The following is a 23,541-nucleotide window of genomic DNA, read 5'->3' as shown; positions in this document are numbered from 1 at the left end:
AGCGTATAGATTAGTTAATTAGCACTGAATTCTAGTTAAAATCAGCACTTTTACTTATTAATCAGATTTTCAACATTGATCCACTCTTGCAATCAAAATGTTAGATTGGTGTATAATCACGAAATCATGGTTAGGCTTCGACTTTAGTTTCAGGGGTTTCAGAAGCAGATAAAGGTGCTGTAGAACTACCTGGTGTGTTTTCATTTTCCTTGACACTTGCAATTACCGGTGGATGTGGAGCAGCATTCTTAGGCTCTTTTCCAATATCCTTTTGTCTCCATGTAACATATTTGATCTTGAACCCACTAAAAGTCTTAAACTGAGTAGGCTTCTTTATCCATTTCTTCGTAGGATTACCCGATTTATCTAACAAATAGTGTTCACTGTTTATGCTGTTCATGGTTAACCCGGAAGTCGACAGTTCCTTTAGTCCCGAATTGATCTTGAAATTGTTCACATTAGATACCTCTTGGTTATTGCTTGGCGCTGGTGATGATACCTTTGATACTGTCTTCGATGTATTCTTTGTTACTTTTTTAGGTGCTGGAGAAGTACCTCCTCCGGCCGTTTTTTTCTCTTCGGCCGTTATTTTCTTTTGACGGGTCTTTGATATGGGGGTTGGGAAGTGTGGTAATGTTTGTAAAAACGAACTTGGAGCTTTAAGTTTAACCCAGTGTCTTCTAGGTTGTGCCATAGCTTCTGTGTCTAATTCTTTTAATATTCAATACTAGCAAACAGCTCGAGATATATGTGACCAAAATCGAGTTTTAAAATGAAAAATATGAACCTAGTCTATATAACAGGCTTCTTTAATTATATATTGGGAAGAAATACTTATTAAAATGGTGTTGAAGTGTTAAATAATGAACAAGATCAACGAAAAAAGTGGTTCAAATCGTGATTGAGAAATTTCATTCCCTTATTCTTCGATGCAAACTAGCATATATTTGACATTATTATAAATTACAATTGTATTACAGTAAGATGGAAGCACGACCTGATATAAGCAGACAAAGGATGTCATCAAGGATAGACTTCCTTTCTAATGATTTAAAGTTGGATGTAAGGGCGTATCAAAGAACATACGAGGGTGCATATACCCGTACAGCTATAGGTTGCTTATCATTTTCAATAGTAATTATAAAGTTATTTTCGAAAGAATTCCTTCTAATCGGAACAGTCTACAATATTTATGGCTGTTTGCTCTACTTTATAGGGGTAGTTAAATCGTATTCTGTTGATACATATTATGATCCATCCAAGAAGATGGAAATGTATAAAACTGGGGGTAAAAGTGTTCTTACCCTATCAGTGATTAGTTTAATTAGCTACATTGCATTGTTGGTGTTGGTTATACGGTTGTGATAAATATAAAGGTTTTAATTCATATGTTTAGGTAAAGGATAATATATACATGAAAATATTAAATAACTGTAGCAGGTTCAGGTAAGAGCACCCAAGCCAAACACTATAACTTGAAAAAGCAATTGAATAGACCAAAAACCAACCTTCTTCATTCTGGCCACTCTTGCTTCTTCGTCTGCAACATAATCAACAAAGCTATCGTAGACTTCTTCTGAAATATCATCCATTAATAGTGAATCGTAGACGGTCCAAGACCCACTGAAGTCGGCAATATTTTTCACAATTCTACTCTTGACTTCAATGAACGTATTTTTGGAGTTTATATACGCAACAATAGGTCTAATCAAGGCGTAATTTATGTAAGACAACTCGGGGGTTTGAAAAGGTACCGTTGCTCTGACATTATTCAATCTGATTGTCAAATCCAATACGAAGTATTTCAGGATATCATTGTAATCGCTACTGGCCAATCTCATATGATGATCTGGGTGCAGACTCTTCATAGGAACTTCTGGATTACGATATCTGTTTGCCTCTTTCTTTATTGACTCTGCAATAATGGTTACTAATTCGCTCATATTCAAGTCTTTATTCTCTTGAGGAACCATAACATCACCAATCATATCAACTTTTCCACTGGTAATCCAACCAAACGGACCTTCCAATCCAGTATTTAAATGATCAATTTCCAAAGAATCCACCCTGAGCCTTGTAATACGCTTCCAGGTGTCTGACATCTCCCCCATAGAGTAATCTCTATTAAAGTCGTCCAATCTCTGCTTTTTATGCACCGTAAATAATGCATTATCATAAGATCCACTCATAATATTAGCATTCAAAAAATCATAGAAAAGCCAATGCTTTCTCAACTTAGATAACTCGCAATTATATATTGCGACGTCAAAGTGCCTAAAATCGCTAGGTTGTATTAACTTGAAAAGCACGTCTTCCATCTTAAAGTCATTTATTTCGAAATCACCCGGTTGATAGACGTTTTTGTAGTTGGTAGCGTCATCGTCTGGATCCCAATGAACGTGTCCACGATCAACAACTCCTCTTAATCCTTTTATTTCTAAGTTTTCAACCATTCCGGTACCATTGACCCATTTATTGAATGACAACGATAGATTTACTTCTTCTATTGTTAAGTCGAATTGGGTATAGTTACCGTCGTCATATACTTCGTTTTCAGTTGTGTCGTTCGAACCTTGGACACTTGCAGCATAAGCTTCGGCCTGTGAACCTTTCGTGAACTTGGTCGACAATTTAGGTCTTCTACTCACGAAACATTTCCTGAAACTAATTCTACCATCAGACCATCCAGGAACGACTGCACTTTCGAATGTAACAGTTAAGTTGGAATTCTTCGTAATAAACTCACCCATCTTCCGGGCCACAAATTCCTGAGCAAATACCGTGTTGAAAGTGAATATAACTAACGAAAAAAATGTAGTTGTAGCCAAAAAGAATAATAACACATTCCCCATAACCAACCATGAAAAAACTGCAGAATAGTCATCAGTGTTAAACGGCCTATTCGATTTTTTTAGTATCCATTTTAGACGTATCTTCATTCTTGAAAAAAAATTGTTCGCCTTAGATAACAATTGTTCTCTAGTAACTGGTACCAGTTGATGCGTAGTTTTATCTTTATTGAACTTTTGTTGTAGGTCAGTCTTTGCTGGAGCTGGCTTTGATTCACTCGGAAATCCATTTCTTTTTGTTTTACTACTTTCAATGTGCTCTTTATATTCATCTGATACGTTCTTTTCGTTATTTTTATGATTTGGTTTACTGTAATGCCGTATCTGAGGCAAAATTAAGTTCTTATATGCTAATTTTATAGTACAACTTGGATATGGAGCATTAAACACACTCTGCGTATATAATCCCCTATTGCTTCTTAATAGACTATATTGCAACGGTCTAATTACCCTAAGGTATATCATCATTAGCAATTAAAGGTATATTGTATCAATCTACCTTATTAGCTTATACTTCGAACTTTTCGTTTGATATAGTTGTCAATTCAAAGTAGTTTATAAGGGTACTAAATGGAAATTAAATTTAAAGATGCTATATGTACTGTATATAATGCTCATCGAATTCCCGGAGATATACTCTACTATATTCAAGCCTGAGTATATGGATGATTATATGGATCAGATATTGGAATCTTGACCAATTCTCAAGAGCAAGAGAGGCATGGGTTGAAAATAGAAAAATGCGTTGTTGCTTTCTGTCTAATATGGATTGTAACAAAACAACTAATACGTCATAATACAATCCCAGATCTATCCCGAACACATAGGCTTGTATCTGATTGAAGCCATTTACTCTGCATTTTATCATACCCAACATCGACAAACTGAATATACATTGTTCTTTGCTTTAAGTTACGTTTGAAGATACCTTGGATCATACAATTGTGTAATAAGTCTCGAAATAGTAAGTGAGATTTTTCTTGTAATATCTTGTAATACACATTCATACCCAATCATCTGGAGAAACACAGCCTTTCCCAATGATGGTAAACAATAATCATCTACATGATTTACCACAAGTGGCTTTAAATCTCTATATTCTTCTATTCGTCATTACGCTAAATAATAATTGCGTTGCTTTTCAAGTTTTTTTGAAAAAAAGAAAAAAGATCAGTATTATCCAGCATTGGCTTATTCCTTTCAGGGATAATCTCTATTTGTGTTTGATGTTCTTTCCAAAGTATACTTTCTGTCCATTGCTAGCCAAATCCTCTTGGTGTTGCAGCCATTTGGGAATTGTTGGTAAATGCACGCTTAACCCCATACTATCTTATCATCTATCGGGACATAATTAAAAACCCCAGATATTAATGGTATGCTACAATGAGTCCTTATCAGCCGGTTATACCCTTCGGAAAACAGTTTAGAGAAGAATTCTTTACGTTATTAGACCATGAAGTTACTCCAGTTAACCATGGGTCGTATGGTCTAACCCCAACACCGGTTCTTAATAAGTTCATCGAATGTATTAGGGATGAGAATAAATTTCCAGACAAATTTGTGAAAGTAAGACAGCAGGCAGAATACATTCATTCTATCAAAATAATTGCAGAAGAAGTACTCAAATGTGACTATCACAACTTGGCCATAGTGGACAACGCCACCAGTGCAGTTAATACTATATTGAGACTGTATCCATTTGAGAAAGGAGATAAGATTGTGATGCCAAGTACGGTATACGAAAGTTGTGGGAACACCGTCAAGTTTTTACAGAAGAATATTGGTATTGTGCCTGTATATGTAGAACTTGAATATCCATTAAGTGATGATGATATTGTCAATAAGTTTGAGAAAGTGTTCCAAGGTTCGTCGATTAAGTTATGTCTTTTTGATGTGATCATCTCAAACCCAGGCATTAGATTCCCTTTTGAAAGGCTCACGAAGCTTTGTCAAAAATATAAAGTTTTGTCCTTAATCGATGGTGCTCATTCTGTAGGAATATTACCAATGGATTTAGGGGTGCTCAAACCTGACTTTTACACTTCGAACTTGCATAAATGGTTATTTGTTCCCAGAGGATGTGCCATTTTATATGTTGGTTCTAAGCATTTCTCATCCATTGAAACTATGCCGATTGGACATGTATTTGTTGATAGCGAAGATTCGTTATCATATCCACCAGAGATGGAGTTAATCGAGAAATTCAAGTTTGTAGCCACGAAGACATTTGCCCAAGTATCATGCATTGAAGCGGCTATCAACTTCAGAAGAAATGCATGTGTTGGTGAATCTACTATCTATGAATACTGCAATGACCTATGCCATAAGGTAGGACTCCTCATCACCAAAGATAAATGGCATGGCATGAGTATTTTGAATGATGGATTTGATACGGTAACCACTATGATCAACATAGAAGTACCAATAGATAATATTGCTAAGAGAGAAAATATTGTAATGGACAATAGCAGTACTGAGCAGCAAGTGAAGTTTTTGCGGTTTTCTAGAACGTTCATAGAACAAGAAATGATCAACAAATATCACACTTTCATTCCGATGTTTTACCATCATGGGAAGTTATATGCCAGGTTTTCTTGTCAGATATACAATGAGTTAGATGATTATGACTACGCTAGTGATGTAGTACTCAAAGTTCTTAAGAGTCTTTTTAATAGCGATATGTTTACTAAATGGTATAATGAGCAAAATGGAAGTGGCAAAGAGTAAACATGTAATATATCTACAATGGATCTATACTAAGAACTTCTTGTTAACATTTAATGGATGATGCTTGTGCTACACTGTGTGGGGCGTGTAATGTTATGCAATGCATCTAATTTATAAATCCGAGTGTTTGTGTTATGCCAAAAGTGGAATTTTGATGTGCACTCGCAACCTGCTCATGATGCTAATTTTGCATCCTTAAAATAGTTACTAAATATGGTTTAATACAATTGAAATTAAAATTAAAATTGAATAGTATTATGTAATGAACTATAAATCTAAAATTAGGACGAATGAAGAAGCAATAAAATTCTTAAAAACCACATTGGTTTTCGTATGTTCTGTCAGTAACTGGTGATGGGAAGATGCCTGCTTCGGTTAATCTAGAAAAGTCCCATTCAATGGCATTTTCTGTCTTCCAGGACCAGAAAATCCATCCAGCACCTTGTTCATATGCATCTAATTGGGCTTCAATGTATTTACGAACGTTAGTTCTGTAGTCACTTGGCCAAGAACCGTAGTCGAGATATTTTCCACAGGAATCAATGTATGGGCAGTTGTCGTAGTCACCAGAGTATCTGGCACCTCTTCCAACACCATTTAACCAAGTAGCACAGTCGGTCAAAGCAGCAGACCATTCACCGACCACATTCCAATGTGATTCCTGAGTAGCTGCTTTACCCCATTCACAAGCTGTGTCTATATGTTCATCGATGGATCTTTCTAACTCTCCCTGTGAAAATACTTGGTAGTGGTGATGGTCTACGACGACATCCCAATATTTGCTTGGAGGGTTAAAATCATTGTTCCAGTATCCCATAGATTGAAAGGCATCGTGAATGACAACTGTTTGAACTCCGGAATTTCTGACAGTTTTGTATCCACCATAGTAGAAAGTTTTTAACTTGTCCATGTCCAAAACTGTGCCCAATGGTTCGTTCAATAACTCAATACCAATTACTACATCTTCATAATCAGAACCACCGTATTTTTCCAGGATCTGTGCCAACACATTAAGAGTGACTTGAGTGTTATCACCCGATTGGAACCCGTATTCATCACGTAACCCAGAATTATCGAAACCATTCTGTGACCCAGGTGCACCGTGTAAATCAATCCAAGCCTTTAAACCATGTTTTCTGCACCATTTTAATGCTTTTTCCAAGTATTTATCTTGGCCTTGAACGTATGGATCTGAATCTAAGGTCTGGAACGCCCAGTACCCGATTGGGATTCTCACCATGTTTAACCCAAGCTTGCTAATACTAGAAATATCGTCTTCTGTTATCCAGTTCTCCCAGTGGGTCTCTAATCGTTGCTTACATACTTCCTTGCCCAACTTTTGGCAGTAGTGATATTCATCGACTGGCACGTTGCCGTCATCAGCATTTTGTTCGAATAACGATGGAGTCATGTAAGCTTCCAATACGAACCATCCCCCAAGATTAACCCCACGGATCTTATCGTTCTGGTAGTCGAACCCAGAATCCTTCTTGACCAATTTAATGTTTTTAGGAGTGTACGGAGCTGCAACACAAATACCTATGATAGCGAGAACTGCCATCAAATGTCCTGCGACACTGCTAGCAATAACCATTATTATTAATTATATCAAGTGAATAAATTATAATAATAAAGTTCAAATTATCAAAAAGAAGAAACAAAATTACCGACTTATTTTAAAATTCTAGATACTTTTGGAATTGGGTTCGATATATATGATCCACAGTATAAATAAACTTTCAAGATGCAGTTATTAATAAACCCACAAACAACGCATTTGGCAATTCGGTGAATTGCTAGTTTCACCAGGTCACTAAACCGGTTTCCCAGATAATAGAACTTTGAAATGGCCCATAATAGACAAAATTCAGAGGGGGAATCATTACGATCAATTATGCAACCGGCTATTACACAGGGGTAATTAATCAGGAAAGGCGTACTAAATAGTTATTCCTATTACTATTCGGGGAAGTGTTTGTAGCCATTCAATGCTCGAACATTGTTATCCCTTCAGAAAAAAAATGCGTTTTATCCCTTTTCTCAAGGGATAGCTATTGTAGTCGATTATATAATTAGAGGTTATGAGAGAGCCAGCCAAACCATCAACGCGTAAGTTGAGAGGAATGTAGAGAGAAACGTAGACTAAGCAGTAGAATGGAGGGAGCGTGGATGGGAGATGGTAAGATATTGGACACGATTATTCAATTAGACCACGGATAAACTAGTGCCAGATAAACTAACCTGTAGACGACCGGAAAGAAATGCACGCGGCGTGACAGTTACGGAGAGGAAGTCAAATGGAACCAAATGACACCAAAAAGCCTCCAATTGGGGTTTGTGATACTGCAGCCACTATTGTTCATAGATAGTGAGATTCACAGACATAGCCAAGAACGCGCAAAGAGCAAGTAGAGATTAATGTGTTACGGCCAAGCTTCTATATTCTGGGGTAAGTAGATCAAGAATTGGTCAGGCCAAGCGAACAAGTTATACCAAGAACAAAGAGAAAGAATCAGGTTTGGATAGATCAAAGACCAGATAATAGTCAAATAACGAGAGCCCATCGCAAAGGGGGGTTTGGGGCAACGAAGGGGTATCTCACGCATCAAAAATATCCTCCGCTAATGATCAGATTGCGTGGACAGGAGGCCCGTAAAAGACGTCTCGACTGCATGTAACATGCAACCGAATGGTAGGTGAAACGGCATGTCGCTTGGTCTGGTCATACAAACTGGTGCGGACATATTATGAAACAATTGGTGAAACTCTACACGGTTGGGTGTTACAGAGTGTACGGGCATTAATTTCTGTCGTTGTGACATCTACTATAGGGTTTTGTGCCGAGTGAAAACAAGTGTACTAAATGGGTAGAATTGGACAAGAGGTATTCGCGGTAGCCAACTGACTGAGAATGAGTTCATGATTCCATAAGTACGGTCAGATACAGTCTATAGAGATGATAAATGGACTAGTTTGAAAGTACTTTACTGCGAGTTTCATAGGGCTCTTGTGATGTAGCAGGACCGTGAAAGGATAGGCTTTAATGTGGGGGAATGTAGAGCGGACAACAGTAGACAATAGGTGCAATATCTCCGGTTTGGGCCAAATGGACCCCTTCCAAGTTGTAGTCATACCTAAATGGTCATAATTGAATTGAACCTAATACACGATGCCAGACAATCCAATGGAGATAAATGCTGGTAATCTGATGACCCAATTGATTGTTGCATTAGACTTTTACTTGAAGGTGCATTATTGAGCAGAAATATACATTTTTTGCAATTCGCAGTGAAAATAGAACAGTGCATGTAGCATGAATAACCATTAACATGAATACTTACGGTAGTCTTCTTGTGATCTATTACTGTTTTAATGACCGAGAGGAGTACAGAGATGTGATGATTATAGAGGTGTGTCATTTAGTAGACATCTATAACAACTTACAATATGACCTATGATGTCATCATTCAAGCTTTATTTCAATGACCTACATTTGTCTACGTACATCCAACCGGCTAATGCTCCACATGTAATGCTAATGAGAATTGCCCGTAGTAGCTCAGTCAATTATCTGTTGCAATAGAGGATTGATAATTTTATAATTCGCAACCATTATATCATCTCTGGTTAACAAGCTTTCTATTGCCATTGCCGGTCACAGCGTCTTTCCGCTACCTTTCTAGTTCTCCTTCAAGCTCTGGAGTATTAGAAAAATATCAGAAAAATATCGAGATGTACTTTCGACAGACACAGTATCCGTTGAATTTGAATGATTAAAGATCCTAGCATATGTCAATCATGATTCTAGACAGCCTTATGACAATCCTCATATTACAACCAGTAATTTCGAATGGCTGCTATTAGCTTATCATAATGAATAGAAGATGTAGATGATAACATGCTATGTCCGTAGAAGTCATAAGATCGACCAAATATGTGAGTCGCTGTCCAACACATCGTAGTACTGAAAAAAACGCAAGCAAGACCCTACTTTACTCTAAACCACACACATTCACTCTAACAGTCTTATAGCATGTCATTTACACAGATCACTACTATTTATCAATAATACATGGGTACGTCTATACGACATCATACCAGGGCTGAGGCCCTCTAATGATTAAAGTGACACAAAATCTCCCCCGCGAGTGGGTCGTGTACCATTTACCAATTTGATGATAATGTCCCATTAGACAAATTTTTCACTCGAATAGTAGTATACGATTAGGTCTTTATTCAAACTAAGAATAGTCTGCAATTTTTAGTAAAAGCTTAAAGTGATTATCTCTAGTTAACAATGTCTGTTGAAACCGCATTATCATACGCTGCTTTAATCTTAGCCGATTCTGATATCGAAATCTCGGCTGAAAAGTTAGGTCAATTGACCGCTAAGGCCAACGTTGAAGTTGAATCCATCTGGACCGACATCTACGCCAAGGCTTTAGAAGGTAAGGACTTGAAGGACTTATTCTTCAACATCCAAGCTGCTCCAGCCGGTGGTGCTGCTGCTGCTCCAGGTGCTGCTGCTGCCTCTGGTGAAGCTGCTGCTGAAGAAGAAGCCAAGGAAGAAGAAAAGGAAGAATCCGACGATGACATGGGTATGGGTTTGTTTGATTAGATGACTACGCGACGTCCGTCGGGGTTTATAGGTTTTTAATTGAATAAATAATTGCGTGTTGAGTGAATGTAGAAAGAGGAGGTGAGACCACCAGAAGAAGAGTACAGTAGATGGGACTAGGAAATGTGAGCATGTATAGGGCGTTTACTAAAATGTGCTCTGTTTTCTCTGTCGTAATCGTTACTCCAGATCTATAGATGCCTATGTCTAGATCCCGTTAACCCTTCTGAAAACGTAGAGATGTTCAGACTAAAATTGAGGCCAGAAATATAATCATCGTATCCGACGAGCCATATAAGATAAAATTAGAGTTGCCTGTAATATATACTGCTCGATGACATGTAAACTATACAAACTAAAAGTACCCAAATGGCCAAACTCGATCTCATCTCTCTACACATCTCGTACTAAACCACGTTTGTATTAAATCAAATGAACAATTTACAGGATATAACCGTACGTAATGCTAATAAACACAATATATACTCAGCGTTCCTCAGCTCCTTATTTCTTCTTCTTGTCAGCTTCGGCTTCGGCCTTTTCTCTGGCACGCTTTTCTCTAATACCCTTGTATTTCTTGTCGGACTTGGCCAATCTCAAGGTTCTGAAAGCACTTTGTTCTGGTTGTTCAACGGCTCTTGGAGTAGATTCAATGGCTGGTTGGACAACTGGGAAAACAGCACTAACATCGGCTTGCTTGTGGGTGGCAGCTTCGGCAGCCTTGGTGTTCTTGTCGAAAACAACTAACTTGGACTTGTATTCTTGTAATCTGGCAACATTAGCTTCGAAGGTTTCTTCGCTTCTGTTTTGTCTTCTGTGGTCAACAGAGATACCAATAGTTCTAGCGTACTTAGCACTTAATCCAGCAGCCTTTAATTCGGCTAAGGTGAATCCTCTACCGGCTCTGACCTTTCTGTTGTACTTGATAGTTGGACATCTGACAACTGGTCTCAAGGTATCAATTGGTCTTGGGGCAATCTTGGCTGCCTTGGCCAATCTGCTGTCTCTTCTAGAAGCCTTCTTACCAGCTTGGTCTAAGTGGACCTTGACACGTTCCTGCCAGTGCTTTCTGAAGTGATTCTTTAATAATGGTAAGTTCTTAGAGATAGCCATTGTTACTTAAACCTATACTAATGATATTATTAAAAAGTAGGACTTAATTATCATAAAAATTTTTCAATTCTTTTTTCCACTAATGCTCGTGCAATCCACCAACTGGTGGTCACACTCACGCCCACTGAACGATGCGAAGGTGCTCGCTAACTGATGAGATTCTGCCAAATTGTCGGGTGCCGCGACCTCAGTGCACCGATGTCGTTTAGCGGGTGGTCGCGCAGTAGCAGTCACAAACCACATGATTTCAGGTGACTGATTCTCAGTATTAATGGGACTGTCACTGTATATATGAGAACACGTCCCTAAACTGCGAATCAGGGTTCCAGGAGCCCTCGTTGCAACAATAGATCCACTGGCGAGCAGTGCGATTCGTTGGCAACGACCTGGTGGGTTTGTGTAATTGAGCTCGGGAGGGCCAATTTTTTCAGTCTATTCGGTGCGATACAGGTTTAAGTAAAAGTGAAATTTTTTTTTCAGAGGAAAGCAATAGCTAAACAAGTAAATATGTCCACTCCATCTGTCCAAGTATGTATGAGTTGAGGAACGGGAAGCGTATTGAAGGGGATACTAGATAATGAGAATGAAAGGGGAAGTCAAGAAGTGACCGAGAAAGAATGGTGAAATGAAATATTAATGTGAAGAATAGAATAGAGGAAGAAAATGAGTAAACGATAGAAATGAGAGAGTAGAAATGAGATATGAGAGATAATAGAGATAGTATAAACGAGTGGTATGAGTGAAGAGAATGAAGAGGTTGATTTGGTCACTATTAAAGAAGAAATGCCACACATGAGATCGAACCTTCAAGCCACGTATTTCCGTTAATTACGTCCCATTTGCGCGATGATATACTAACATTTTAGACTTTTGGTAAAAAGAAGACTGCTACTGCTGTCGCCCACGTCAAAGCCGGTAAGGGTTTAATCAAGGTCAACGGTGCCCCAATCACCTTGGTGCAACCAGAAATCTTACGTTTCAAGGTCTACGAACCATTAACCTTAGTTGGTTTAGACAAATTCCAAAACATCGATATCAGAGTTAAGGTCTCCGGTGGTGGTCACGTCTCTCAAGTCTACGCCATCAGACAAGCCATCGCTAAGGGTTTAGTCGCCTACCACCAAAAATTCGTCGATGAAGCCTCTAAGAACGAATTAAAGAAGGTCTTTGCTTCTTACGACAAGACCTTGTTAGTTGCTGACTCCAGAAGAATGGAACCAAAGAAATTCGGTGGTCGTGGTGCCAGAGCAAGATTCCAAAAATCTTACCGTTAAGAAGCCATATCAATCATATATTCATATTATTTGGTGTTTCTTTTTAGTTTTAAGTTTTTGGTTGGATTAGTTTTTTCATCCCCTTTTATCTAATGTATAAATAAATCACGTTTTGACATGTGTGTAGTGTAGATAGTACGGTAAGAGTAACCACAAGAAGCTGCGTTGACGCTTTACACCATCTGGAGGTATAGAGTTATTGAAAGGGCTTAATGGGTTCCTGTCGTTGGATCTTGCGTCTAACATAAGCTTTATCGATGCCTTTGTCTAGGGACTTCGTAAAATTCTTCATCTGCGAATATACTGGATGCGACCTCAGTAGCCAATTTCAAGTTTTGCTTAGCTATGTCAAGAGTACGGATTAACATTGTGTCTGATACTGCAACCTGGTTCTCGGTGCAACTAAAATTGTGTAAAGTTTGAGCATGGTTGGGTAAAGGTGAGGTAATTTCACTTCAATGTTGTGCCAGACACCAGCTACTAGAGATATGACTGGACAACACGAAGAAAATGGAAGGTCAAAAACCCAAACGGGAAGGCATATACATACTCGTTAATTCTTACAATAGAAATGACACAATGAAGAAATTGTATTTAGTTTATTTATTCACTATTGCTATATCTAGAATCAATTTACAATTATTTAGAGCCATGCATGTAACAGGGCTAATCAAGGGGCAAATGAATCGTCCAGGAAGTAGAGAAAAATTTCCTTTTAAATAATTACCTCTTTCTTTCTGTAATGTAGATCTTGCAGCATGCAATGTAACAACTTTAGCTACAAACGATAAAGAAATTCTTAATTTATTATCAAGCATGAAATACAACTTTAATTACACACCACAATACCGGAAAAACTCTAGTCGGTTCTATATACTCAAAAATAAAACGAGGATTTCGATAGAAATGTGATTATCAAAAACCTATACAATATCATCCATGACTCTATCGTCTTATACATTATCCTTTCTAACTCTTAGAATCTGATTGACCTGATCAATCAAACTTTGTTCTAACGAAATGTAATCAAAATTAAGGATTTCTCTGGTTCTTTTATCATTTACCTTCGCAGCTTTATTCACGATTTCTTCTTCAAAGTTTTCTACTGGTTTACACATAGGTAAGTTTTTAAGATAAGAAAAATTCTTCCGCAAGACATCCACAATCGATTAAGAAAACCTTTGGTTGGCAACAAGAAGTCTTTCACCCTCGGCCTTCAATTTCCAATGCAGCCATGTGCGCCTTTGCAATGTCTCTCACATCGATCATACTGTCGTTACTATCAGGAATTTTATCTGTTGGTTTCAAACTCAATAATTGGTAAATATATTCAGCAGTAACGTTTAAGGTAGGTGAAACTTCTGAATCAAATGCTCGGGTACCAATAGTGAAAGTTGGCATAACCATAGTAACCAGGAAATTCGGGTATTCGTTTCTTTTAAAATCCCAGACTGCCCTTTCTGCGTAAGTTTTAGAACCATAGTAGCCATTTAACCCGTTGACTAATGAATCATCCCATGAAATATTGTTGTAGAATTTCTCATCGATGATATAGTTGGGATTGGAATATTGTTCATGGCTCGCAATTGCAGCACGCAAAGAGGTAACAATTAACTTTCTAACCTGATACGCATATTTCTTTAAGGAAATAAGGGGATATTTAGTGCCATCTACAGCAGGTAACATCAAATCATTCAAGACATCATCGGTTGCGAAAATTACCGGTGAAGCAGTATGGAAGAAAGCAGTTACTTCTGGATGCTTTTTTAATGCCTCATCAAAGGATCCCTCTTTCTCAATTGCATCTACAATCTCGAAAGAAAATTTGTTCGATCCAAAATTATTGGCTAGTTTTTCACCTTTTTCTTTTGATCTAACTGAAGCGACAACTTTGCATCCCTTAGAAAGAAGTAATTTGATGAGATGTTGGGCAATGAAGCCAGTTCCGCCACTGACGAACACTGATTCGTATTTTGGTAGGACATACCATATAATCTTTGTGTTTGGGAGGCAAATTGATTCCATGAGAAGCTTTCCGCATCTTCCATATATATAGTGGATTGACCCTGGGTTCATATCTTGCACTTGTAGATTTGGCTTTTGTTACGGTAGGCGCACATATTCTTTGTAGAAAAGTGGAAACATTGGTGGGAATGTAGGCTTATTATTTTCATCAACGGTATTTTACTATGAAAACTTTCCTGAAATAAAGCTGTTTATGAATTGTTGCTCTGTAAAAACATTGAGTATTTAATGTACCTTTCGTTTATTGCTGTTGGGTTTTCTCTATAATAGTTTTAAATTAGTAATATCACCTGTAGCTACAAAATAGAGCAGAGGAAAAATGAAGTTAACGCCGACTTCGCGCATACCCAAAGCTAAGTGATAAGTGGTTAGTGGCATAAAAAAGTTTATACCGATATGAGTATAAGTAAGCTCACAAATAGATAACGTCCTTTTCAAGTCCGGATATCTAGATGACAAATTGTTAATGCTTCACTTGAATGTTTCTATGCCTCTCAAGTTGCGAATACAGACTTTTCTCAATGCAAGCTTGCACCACCGAAGATATCACTTGATGAGGGTCTATTGACCTTGAACACATTAGTCCTAGTGGGGATTAGGCGGTTTTCTTCGTATTACTGATAACATTTTTGCTTCTTATGAGTGAATTAACTATCAGAAGAGCCTCTCAATCCACTTTGGTTCTGGAATTGGTGCCGTTGGATCATACCAGTGGTATATCTTCCGAGTCCTTTGCGAAACTGCGTTTCCAATTTTGGACTTTCAAGGAATGTGGATATACAATGGTTTCTTCAGTGTAATGAACACTAAGACATATCTTTGGCATCAAAAATATAATCATGCAACCGCAAGCTCACCTGCAGAAAGAGACCATGCGATATTACGTAGAAAACCGACTTTTTCATTCTGAGCTACAACATCCACCAATGCTTGAAGAATAAGTATTGGTGGTCCCTTTATTAAGTTGCTTTAGAGGTACCGGCGTCCCGTCAATTAAGTTATATTCAACATCTGTTTAACAAGTTAATCAAAGAAAAACTTTTAGACGGTTGCACTGTTCGTGAAGGTGAAACATGATCAAAAATGACGAAGAAGTTGTAGTCCAGACTGTGGAAGAATCTTGTGAAGAACACGAAATGTTTACTGGGCGAAACGTAGCCTTACTCTATCACAATAAAAAGCATAAGAAATTGTGCACTGTAAAGACTAGAAGTATACCTCCCGAAAAGCTACATTCTAAATATAGCCTACATATCGCAAGCCACTCTATAAGTCTATCACATAGCTATTCATAAAGGAATGGCCCATGCATCAACCAGACAATAATTTATTGTATTGAACTACGAAATTCAGGATAGGTAAATTTTATTGTTAGCCGTCTATGGAGTATATGTGAACTGAGTCTTCTATTGTGGGCGTATTCTAGCTTATCGATCTCGTGGAGTTTATTGTAGACAGAACAAATGTAGTACGAGAATAGCATTCTCTACGGTGTTGGTGAAAGACTTCTGCGGTAGTCCTTAATTCATCATCGTATATATTCTTCCCATATGCTGAGATATACCAGGATTTTCCTCCTCTGTCTATACTCCAATATTGCTACGTTCTTAGCACATGCTAAATTTATTTGCACTTATTTTCTCCAATATTATTCCATATTACAATATTCTCCGAACCAGATCTTTCATTTTACAAATCCTTTGTCGCCTCATCTACTATTTATAATTCTCCTTCTCCATGCATAAACTTTTCTTTTTGTATCTTCGTCTTATGAAGCCATGTGATTTTCATCAAATATATAGATCGAATGTCTAACCCATCAACTGTACTTACCATGCATGTTGAAATCTGTAACTATAAAACTATCAGAATGCACAGATTGTTTTAAATAACTACTATTCAAACTAATGTGTTTTACTATATAAGGCAGTCAATTGCTAGACTCCAGTAATAAATCATAGTCGATTGTAATTAAAAAGAAGAACAATAATAATAGTTATTATCGAAAGGGGAGTAGAAAATTTTAAGTTTACATGTGTCATGTCATCTAAAAAAATAAAAAATCATGCATGTCTTAAAATAGTTTTGAACTTAATAATTGCTTATTGGTTATGTAATCTGATTATTCTTACTATATAAAGAGGTCCATTCGGTCATAGTATTAGCATACTGAGACACTGGGTCACTGGTTAGATATATGTACGCTCAATTAGGTAGTTACATAGGTCTTAAGGTTTATTACGAAGATGATAAATTCTTATTTTTAGGAGATAGAGATATAGTCGACGAAATCAAGACGAAATTATTGACCATTATAAAGGATGATATTAACTTCGGTGCATATTATGATGGTGATGATCGGTATCTTGTTATCCGCAAATGTTAATGCGTGGTGGCTTACTTTTCACTGTAATTCCGACTGTACAGGGAACATCGGATTTAGAGCCGAAGGGAACACGACCTTGGATTGTAAACACATAACTAGCAGTTGTTCTCAACATTCAGTTAAGGTGGAAGCATTATATGACGGTGTTGGAGGTGAACAGTACGCATACTTTTATGATGCCCTTAACTGTCCGAATCCGGCTGATATCACAGTTGATGGTGGAGAGGATAGATGTGTCAACGTTAATCGTCATCAATACAGTATGAAGATTGTACAAATCGCCTTTGGAAAGAGAGATAGTATAGTAGGCGAATTACATGGTAATGTTACTAGTGAATTCTTGGCGGGTCGCAATGAAACTCTCGCTCAATTTAGGGATTTCATAGGAAGCAACAATGTTACAGAAGTACCAGAGATCGTTGACTCTAATGACAGTCAAACAGTCAGGTTGACAACATTGGGTATCTGAAAGGAATTATTTCGGTTGATTGGGACTAGAATGATTGAACTACATAGAACTATTCTATATGTATCCATAAAATGGTTTCTTAAAGTAAAATCTCCAATATATTAAATCACGTTTTGACATGAGTGTAGTGTAGACCATAGAGTATCATCGGAGGTGTTAAAAGCAATTAGGGTATAGATAACCTTACACCATGAGTACAATTTTTCGTACCATTTCGTATAGCAAATGAACCTGTGGTGGATTCTGCATGTATTTTTCTGCAATAGTAAGAGTATACTGAATTAGCATCTATAAAACCATCACTGTAAGACTGTTCATAGTCTATAATATTGCGAACCTCGGTATAGCTAAAGTCTTTGGGATTGTTATCTATCCAGTACTTCTTGTCGTTCATTCAATATATGCTATGCACTTTTAATTCTTCATCAGGAAGCATCACATAGTGATATAAGACTTGTACATTGCCTAGATAAAGCAGATGACGCTTTCTCTATATTTCTTTTCTTTCCTCTATGTCTGTAACAGAATACTATCAAAGATATCTTAACTTTGAATGGCTTACCAAGCGTAAACACGGCAGGTTGATTTATGGCGAACTCGTTTTCAAGTATATCTTCCATGCTCGCCTCTAAGTCACTTTCCGTTACGACTTTCCAACTCTTATAACTTCCTCGAAATTTTAACTTTGATCTTCATCGAGTACTATATACATATCTAGAGTAACAAAGCCATTCCTATGGAGTATGTATTTTAGCCTGCTGTTTGTGAAACTGGGTCTTTTGTTATATGAGTATATTCTTAAGCTATCAATCTCGAGGAGTTGTCTCACAGTAGCCCAAATAATTTCAGTACCAGAATAACGTTACCCATGCTTTTAACGAGCACTTTTTGTAATGGTTATCGAACCCAGATGGCAATGATTTTTCGCAACTTATTTGGTGCTAACATTATACTATAGTCTGTGATTCCCCCCACAGCGAAATCTCTGCTTCAATAAATCTTCTTTCACTTCATCCATATCACATACTATATATTATATTTCGTTGTTTAAGTACTTTTGTTCGTATTCGTCTTGGCTCCTCTTGATATTAAACTAACTTGTGATTTTCATCTAATATATAAGTCCGAAAAGTGTAAATCAATGCTTTGCTTATTTAACTTCCTGGCCATGCAATAGTTTTGGATCGTGTGTCAAACAAAGACCTTCACTAAACCTTGACCTTGAATGTTAGAGAAGCATCTTCTGGAACTTTTATGTTTGAAGACTTAGTATACTGCGGAAATAATTTCTCATCCCCGGCCCTGAAATTTCGTGTAGATTGTTTTAAGATGAGGTCTCGAAAGAGACTATTCTGGTCCGATTGTTGCAATTTGCGACCTTACAGCTTCTAAACTAAATTCAGCATCAGAGATAATTCGATGTATATCCATATCGCAAAAAAATATAAAGTTGAGGCGAGCTACGAATTGAACCCAGATGGTTATACCAAATGGAGCAGCAAGGGCTCCTTAGTCGGTACAAACTGCATCGTAGGTTTTACTTTGATTGTTACTTGAGCTCTGCCTTCAAAAATAGTGTTAATTATGAAACACATTGCCGACTTGACCGTTTTGAATTTTGGCCTTCAAGAATTCTTGGTGGTTCTGTTGAAGTTTGACAAGTTCTCTGACACAAGCTAGTACCAATGTTTACTAAATGTTGAAGAGTTAACTTAGCTTTGATTTGATTCTAGACTCTCTTGACGCTTCTTCTTCTAAGTTCTTCAAGGAATTTAAGTGCATGAGTATAACATTATATTAAGGATCTAAAACTAATACTTTTAAATGATAAAGTCGATCGTGCGTGTGAATTATTGGGGAATATAACTAATAAAATAAAACGAATAAGGGAACTTTTTCTTGTCTCGTTTGTTATGACAACAAAGCCAAGGTGACATCACCCTTGATTGGCACGAAGTTCTATATCAACATCCAAGTTCAAGTCAAGTCTCAATCGTAAGGCACCTTCACTGCTTTTCAGTTGTTGCGGCTCCTGCTCTTGCTGCGGCTGAGGCTGCGGCTGCTGCTGCTGTTGAGATTGTTCCTTCGCAATATCATCAATCTTGGCCACTTGTTGCTTTCTACGTTCTTGTTGACCCAACTTCGCAGGAGCCTTTTCGGAGGCTTTCTTCTGTTTCTTTTTGTTGCCCTTTTCATTAGGAATTTGTTCGGCTGTTGGTTCTGGTTCTGGCTCCGTGTTTAACTCTTCTTCGGACTCTGAGTCCGAGTCCGAGTCCGAAGAGTCCGAATAAGAGTCTTCGGACTCAATATCAGACTCTTCATAATCCTCTTGATTTTGTTGTCCCTTCTTTGGATTTTGCCCAGCGTCTTGTTGCGATGCCTTGCCTTCACAGATTTTTGTTTTTGTTGTTTGGAACCCTTGTTGTTCTTTTGGTTCTTAGAACCAATTTGTTTCTTTGGTGTTTGTTGTTTGGAAGACATTTTTAATGACTATCTAAAAAGAGTAAGCCAAAAGAGACCTCCTGGCCTTATTTATTTAATATAGCATTTGTTGGTTTAGTTCAAAGTCTAGAAGAGCAATTTACATTTTCTTTTCATTAAGTGTTCACACCCTCTTTTTGGCTTCTCCTCTAAGAACTTACCTACTATACATGATAGCAAGAGAAGAAAGGAAATCCGTCGTTATCATCATGTTTCACGTTAGAATATGAGTCAATATTTGACTTTATGGCCATGGTGAGACGCGTACCGTTGGAGATGGGCCCCTCTCTGTGCCTCGCGATCTCCTTTTGTCAAATTGAGAGATACACCAGAATTATTTCTCCTGCTAATTATTAGAACCTGATGACAAGTATCCCAAGTAATCCGGGGCAATCACCTTTTGATTGCTTGAAAGAAGGTGGAAGATTTCCACACGGTGTAAAGAAAAAACAACTACCAGATGCTGTATTCGTATATATAAAGCCTGTACTATTTTCTCTTTCCATTATTCTTATTATCGATATTTTAAGCGAACAATTTGTTATTATCTACTAAGTAATAATGACAGATAAAATTTCAAAGGTTACAGACCCCATTAAGGGGACCATATCTGATAAAGCAGGACAACTAGGAGGCAGTGGTGATAGTCAAACCAACGTTACAGGCTCTGCCAAACAGAAAGGCTCTGACACAACAAGTCAAGCTACTAGAAATAGCACTGTCGATTCCCTCAAGAACAATGTACAAGACAAGGCCAGTGAAGCCACTGACAAAGTGTCTTCTATTCCAGGCTCCGACCTTGTGACTTCAAAACTTAAGGAGTTGAAAGGTGCACACAAACTCAACGATAAAGGTCAGGTAACTGACAAAGCTAATTTCAATGAAGTAAGTGGTAAGTTGAAGAGTGTTGTTGGTAAGAAGGTTGACATTGATGAGACGGGGAAGTTGACAAGAAAGGGCAAGAATCTTGGCTCTATTGATCCTGTTGTTGACGAGGAAGAAGATTCTGATGATGATTCTGATGATGATTCTGATGATGATTCTGGTGACGATTCTGAGGACAACTCGGAAGATGACTCGGAAGACAACTCTGATGATGAGTCTGAAAATAAAGAATCCTTGGAAGGCTGCACTGTTCGTGAAGACGGGAAGGTTGTTAACGATGAAGGTAAAGTCTTAGGCCAAGTTGTTGAAGGATCTTACAAAAAGTTCGAACGGTTGGTTGGCAAAAAGGTGACTCCAGATTACACCATTGTAAGTAAAAAGGGTAAGGAATTGGGCACTGTCGATGTGCTTGACGATGATGAAGATGGCCCAAACCAAGAAGAGCAAAACCTGAGCATGAACCGATTGAGTGGGTTGATTCGAAGCTCCATTGATAAGATCCAACCATTGACAGAAATAATCCAATCCAAGGTGAAGCAAGAAGAATTACCAGTTGACGAGCTAAACTCGGTAGCTACACGAGCAGAACGAATTATTGGTGAAGTTCGTGGAGGTATTAAGGCAATTGATCCAGAGGAACGCATTATCAAGGACGCCAAGAGCCAAGTTGATGGCCCTGGGGAAGCCAGCCAGTCGAGAGCAACAAGGTTTGGTAAATACTATTCAGGCACTTGACGAGCAAGAAGAGATTGTCCAGAATGCTCGGGAAAAGATGGAAAATTATGAACCTCCCGAATATGAGCCAACTGAGGAAGAAAAAGAAGAACAGCGACAATTGGAGGAAAGACGTGAAAAAGCATCGCAGATGTCACCTATTATTGACACTTGTATAGACAAGACCAAGCCGTTGTTGAACCAAGTCAAGCAGCACATGGAGAATGCCGACCGTGACCAAATGAATGACAATTTGGACGAAGAAAAGTTGATCAACAATGCCAAGCCATTGTTACAAGAAGCTACCAATATTTTGAACGAGACTTGGGGCGCCATTCGAGCATTGGATCCGGATGGCAAGGTCCAGAAACATGCCAAGGGCAAGGGTTCTGGTGAGGTGACTAAAGAAGAGTATTATTTGGCTGATCGGTTGACGTATCTCAGCGATCACGTGCAATCGTTTATTGATGATACTCGAAGCAAATTAGACAACATGCCAAAGGCCAAGAAAGACATGAGCCCGTTGTTGGATATGTTACACCAGCCATTGGTACAAATTATTAGTGCAGTGGGGTTGTTATTGTCCGGTGTGTTAGGGTTGGTAGGAAGTTTGCTCGGCGGACTTGGTTTGAACAGAATTTTTGATTCTGTGTTGAGTGGACTTGGTCTTGACAAGCTTTTGGGATGAGTACTTAATGTATTTTGTGTATTTGATTTAATTGAGATTGTTTGGTATTAAGTATTATTTCTATTTAAATTCGTAGACTTCTCATCAAAAAAGAGCACAGCTGATGATTTTCTGTATAGTACATAATCTCGCTTATGCGAGTTGCTGCAACACGCAGCAACAATACTTTAATGACAGGGAACTTTTTTGTAACCGAAGTCATAAACTGGAGAATTCTGGTGCTTTGAATAGATTAAAAATAAAAGAATAAAATATCTTTTGGTTTTTTTTGTGGTCTATTTTTGGTCAATAACACATAGTGACGGTTTTTACAAAATCTGAATTATTAGTGTATGCATTGATATGGTGCATGGAAGTGAGCTGTCAACATGCGAGTGAACCGTCTAGTGGATGGAGGATAGGAGGTACAGCAAGCTAAGGCAGGTGCAAAAATAATTATTTCTATTCGATACTCTATTTGGGAACTGTGTGGTATACATTAAGAGAAACAAACGATGAGATTATTGGCTCTGGTAGCTGTTGTAGAAATAGTCGACCTAATCAGACCATGCTAACAGATGTAATTCTTTCTTAAGCCGTCCTCCTTTTTTAATTTTGGACATCTGGTATTTTCCAAAGTTTCACCATTGATCTGCTTAATTTTCAATGTTTCTATGCCTCTACATCTTTCAACAACGATCTGATTCTCTTCTTCTGCCACGAGCATACACCCACAATGACACATTCTCAAAGGTATCACTTTTTTTTTGATGGCGATTCAGCTGGTTGTTCTTCGTCTTGTTGTTTTTGGTCACTCTTCTCCCTATTCTTGCATGAACAGTATGTTCCACTCCTCTGACACTGAAGTCATAAGCTTGTTTCTTTTCGAAATATTCCTTTGTTGATGCATGTGCGACTGGTGTATCTTTCAAGCTAGATGAGCTTGTCCAAGCTTTGGGATTTGCAAGCGACCAAATACAATTCGTGGTATTCCTTTAAATTAACAATTTACCACTAGCATGCCAATGCTTACATCCATCATCGAGCCTCAGTCTTGGTTACGTGGTGCACGTCAAGATATACTCCCCACATGGCGACTCACTCACCAAAGTTTTGGTAGCTTCGAAAGCAGTAACCTTTGAAAACTATTTTGACAGTCATAAACATCAACACTACTTTGCAAGTTATCAATACCGTCTACTAATACATAACTGGCATGTAAGGAATACAATATAATAGACCTTACCTCAGTTGGTAATGAGAAGATAGCGTTACCTCTGGCATAAAAAATGTTGTATCGGCTAGCATGTAACCATATACTACGGCAATTCTC

At 37.9% G+C, this 23,541-nt stretch overlaps 11 protein-coding genes across 11 annotated transcripts; 6 read left to right on the top strand and 5 right to left on the bottom strand.

Moving 5' to 3' along the window:
- Positions 1 to 130: 130 nt before the first annotated feature.
- Positions 131 to 694, bottom strand: AC631_03008 (uncharacterized protein; the record flags this gene model as incomplete). Its single annotated transcript, XM_015611837.1, has 1 exon — positions 131 to 694. The coding sequence occupies one exon, from the start codon at positions 692 to 694 to the stop codon at positions 131 to 133; it is 564 nt and encodes a 187-aa protein (XP_015467351.1).
- A 748-nt stretch (positions 695 to 1,442) lies between these two features.
- AC631_03007 (uncharacterized protein) lies at positions 1,443 to 3,314 on the bottom strand (the record flags this gene model as incomplete). Its single annotated transcript, XM_015611836.1, has 1 exon — positions 1,443 to 3,314. The coding sequence occupies one exon, from the start codon at positions 3,312 to 3,314 to the stop codon at positions 1,443 to 1,445; it is 1,872 nt and encodes a 623-aa protein (XP_015467350.1).
- A 918-nt stretch (positions 3,315 to 4,232) lies between these two features.
- AC631_03006 (uncharacterized protein) lies at positions 4,233 to 5,576 on the top strand (the record flags this gene model as incomplete). Its single annotated transcript, XM_015611835.1, has 1 exon — positions 4,233 to 5,576. The coding sequence occupies one exon, from the start codon at positions 4,233 to 4,235 to the stop codon at positions 5,574 to 5,576; it is 1,344 nt and encodes a 447-aa protein (XP_015467349.1).
- A 310-nt stretch (positions 5,577 to 5,886) lies between these two features.
- XOG1 (glucan 1,3-beta-glucosidase) lies at positions 5,887 to 7,170 on the bottom strand (the record flags this gene model as incomplete). Its single annotated transcript, XM_015611834.1, has 1 exon — positions 5,887 to 7,170. The coding sequence occupies one exon, from the start codon at positions 7,168 to 7,170 to the stop codon at positions 5,887 to 5,889; it is 1,284 nt and encodes a 427-aa protein (XP_015467348.1).
- Positions 7,171 to 9,873: 2,703 nt separating this feature from the next.
- Positions 9,874 to 10,194, top strand: RPP1A (ribosomal protein P1; the record flags this gene model as incomplete). Its single annotated transcript, XM_015611833.1, has 1 exon — positions 9,874 to 10,194. The coding sequence occupies one exon, from the start codon at positions 9,874 to 9,876 to the stop codon at positions 10,192 to 10,194; it is 321 nt and encodes a 106-aa protein (XP_015467347.1).
- A 504-nt stretch (positions 10,195 to 10,698) lies between these two features.
- Positions 10,699 to 11,307, bottom strand: RPL13 (60S ribosomal protein eL13; the record flags this gene model as incomplete). The annotated part of the gene is made up of 1 exon (XM_015611832.1): positions 10,699 to 11,307. One exon carries the CDS (start codon positions 11,305 to 11,307, stop codon positions 10,699 to 10,701), a length of 609 nt encoding a protein of 202 aa, XP_015467346.1.
- A 507-nt stretch (positions 11,308 to 11,814) lies between these two features.
- On the top strand, positions 11,815 to 12,581 carry RPS16A (40S ribosomal protein uS9; the record flags this gene model as incomplete). The annotated part of the gene is made up of 2 exons (XM_015611831.1): positions 11,815 to 11,835; positions 12,174 to 12,581. 2 exons carry the CDS (start codon positions 11,815 to 11,817, stop codon positions 12,579 to 12,581), a joined length of 429 nt encoding a protein of 142 aa, XP_015467345.1.
- Positions 12,582 to 13,784: 1,203 nt separating this feature from the next.
- On the bottom strand, positions 13,785 to 14,606 carry AC631_03001 (uncharacterized protein; the record flags this gene model as incomplete). The annotated part of the gene is made up of 1 exon (XM_015611830.1): positions 13,785 to 14,606. One exon carries the CDS (start codon positions 14,604 to 14,606, stop codon positions 13,785 to 13,787), a length of 822 nt encoding a protein of 273 aa, XP_015467344.1.
- A 2,321-nt stretch (positions 14,607 to 16,927) lies between these two features.
- On the top strand, positions 16,928 to 17,461 carry AC631_03000 (uncharacterized protein; the record flags this gene model as incomplete). The annotated part of the gene is made up of 1 exon (XM_015611829.1): positions 16,928 to 17,461. One exon carries the CDS (start codon positions 16,928 to 16,930, stop codon positions 17,459 to 17,461), a length of 534 nt encoding a protein of 177 aa, XP_015467343.1.
- Positions 17,462 to 20,503: 3,042 nt separating this feature from the next.
- Positions 20,504 to 21,562, top strand: AC631_02999 (DUF3659 domain-containing protein; the record flags this gene model as incomplete). The annotated part of the gene is made up of 1 exon (XM_015611828.1): positions 20,504 to 21,562. One exon carries the CDS (start codon positions 20,504 to 20,506, stop codon positions 21,560 to 21,562), a length of 1,059 nt encoding a protein of 352 aa, XP_015467342.1.
- Positions 21,563 to 21,599: 37 nt separating this feature from the next.
- On the top strand, positions 21,600 to 22,229 carry AC631_02998 (uncharacterized protein; the record flags this gene model as incomplete). The annotated part of the gene is made up of 1 exon (XM_015611827.1): positions 21,600 to 22,229. One exon carries the CDS (start codon positions 21,600 to 21,602, stop codon positions 22,227 to 22,229), a length of 630 nt encoding a protein of 209 aa, XP_015467341.1.
- Between the last annotated feature and the right edge of the window lie 1,312 nt (positions 22,230 to 23,541).

This window comes from Debaryomyces fabryi, assembly GCF_001447935.2.
Source record: "Debaryomyces fabryi strain CBS 789 chromosome Unknown contig00059, whole genome shotgun sequence".
NCBI classification, from domain to species: Eukaryota; Fungi; Ascomycota; class Pichiomycetes; order Serinales; family Debaryomycetaceae; genus Debaryomyces; species Debaryomyces fabryi.
The sequence above is the reverse complement of the archived record's forward strand: the minus strand, read 5'-3'. Positions and strand labels throughout refer to the sequence as shown.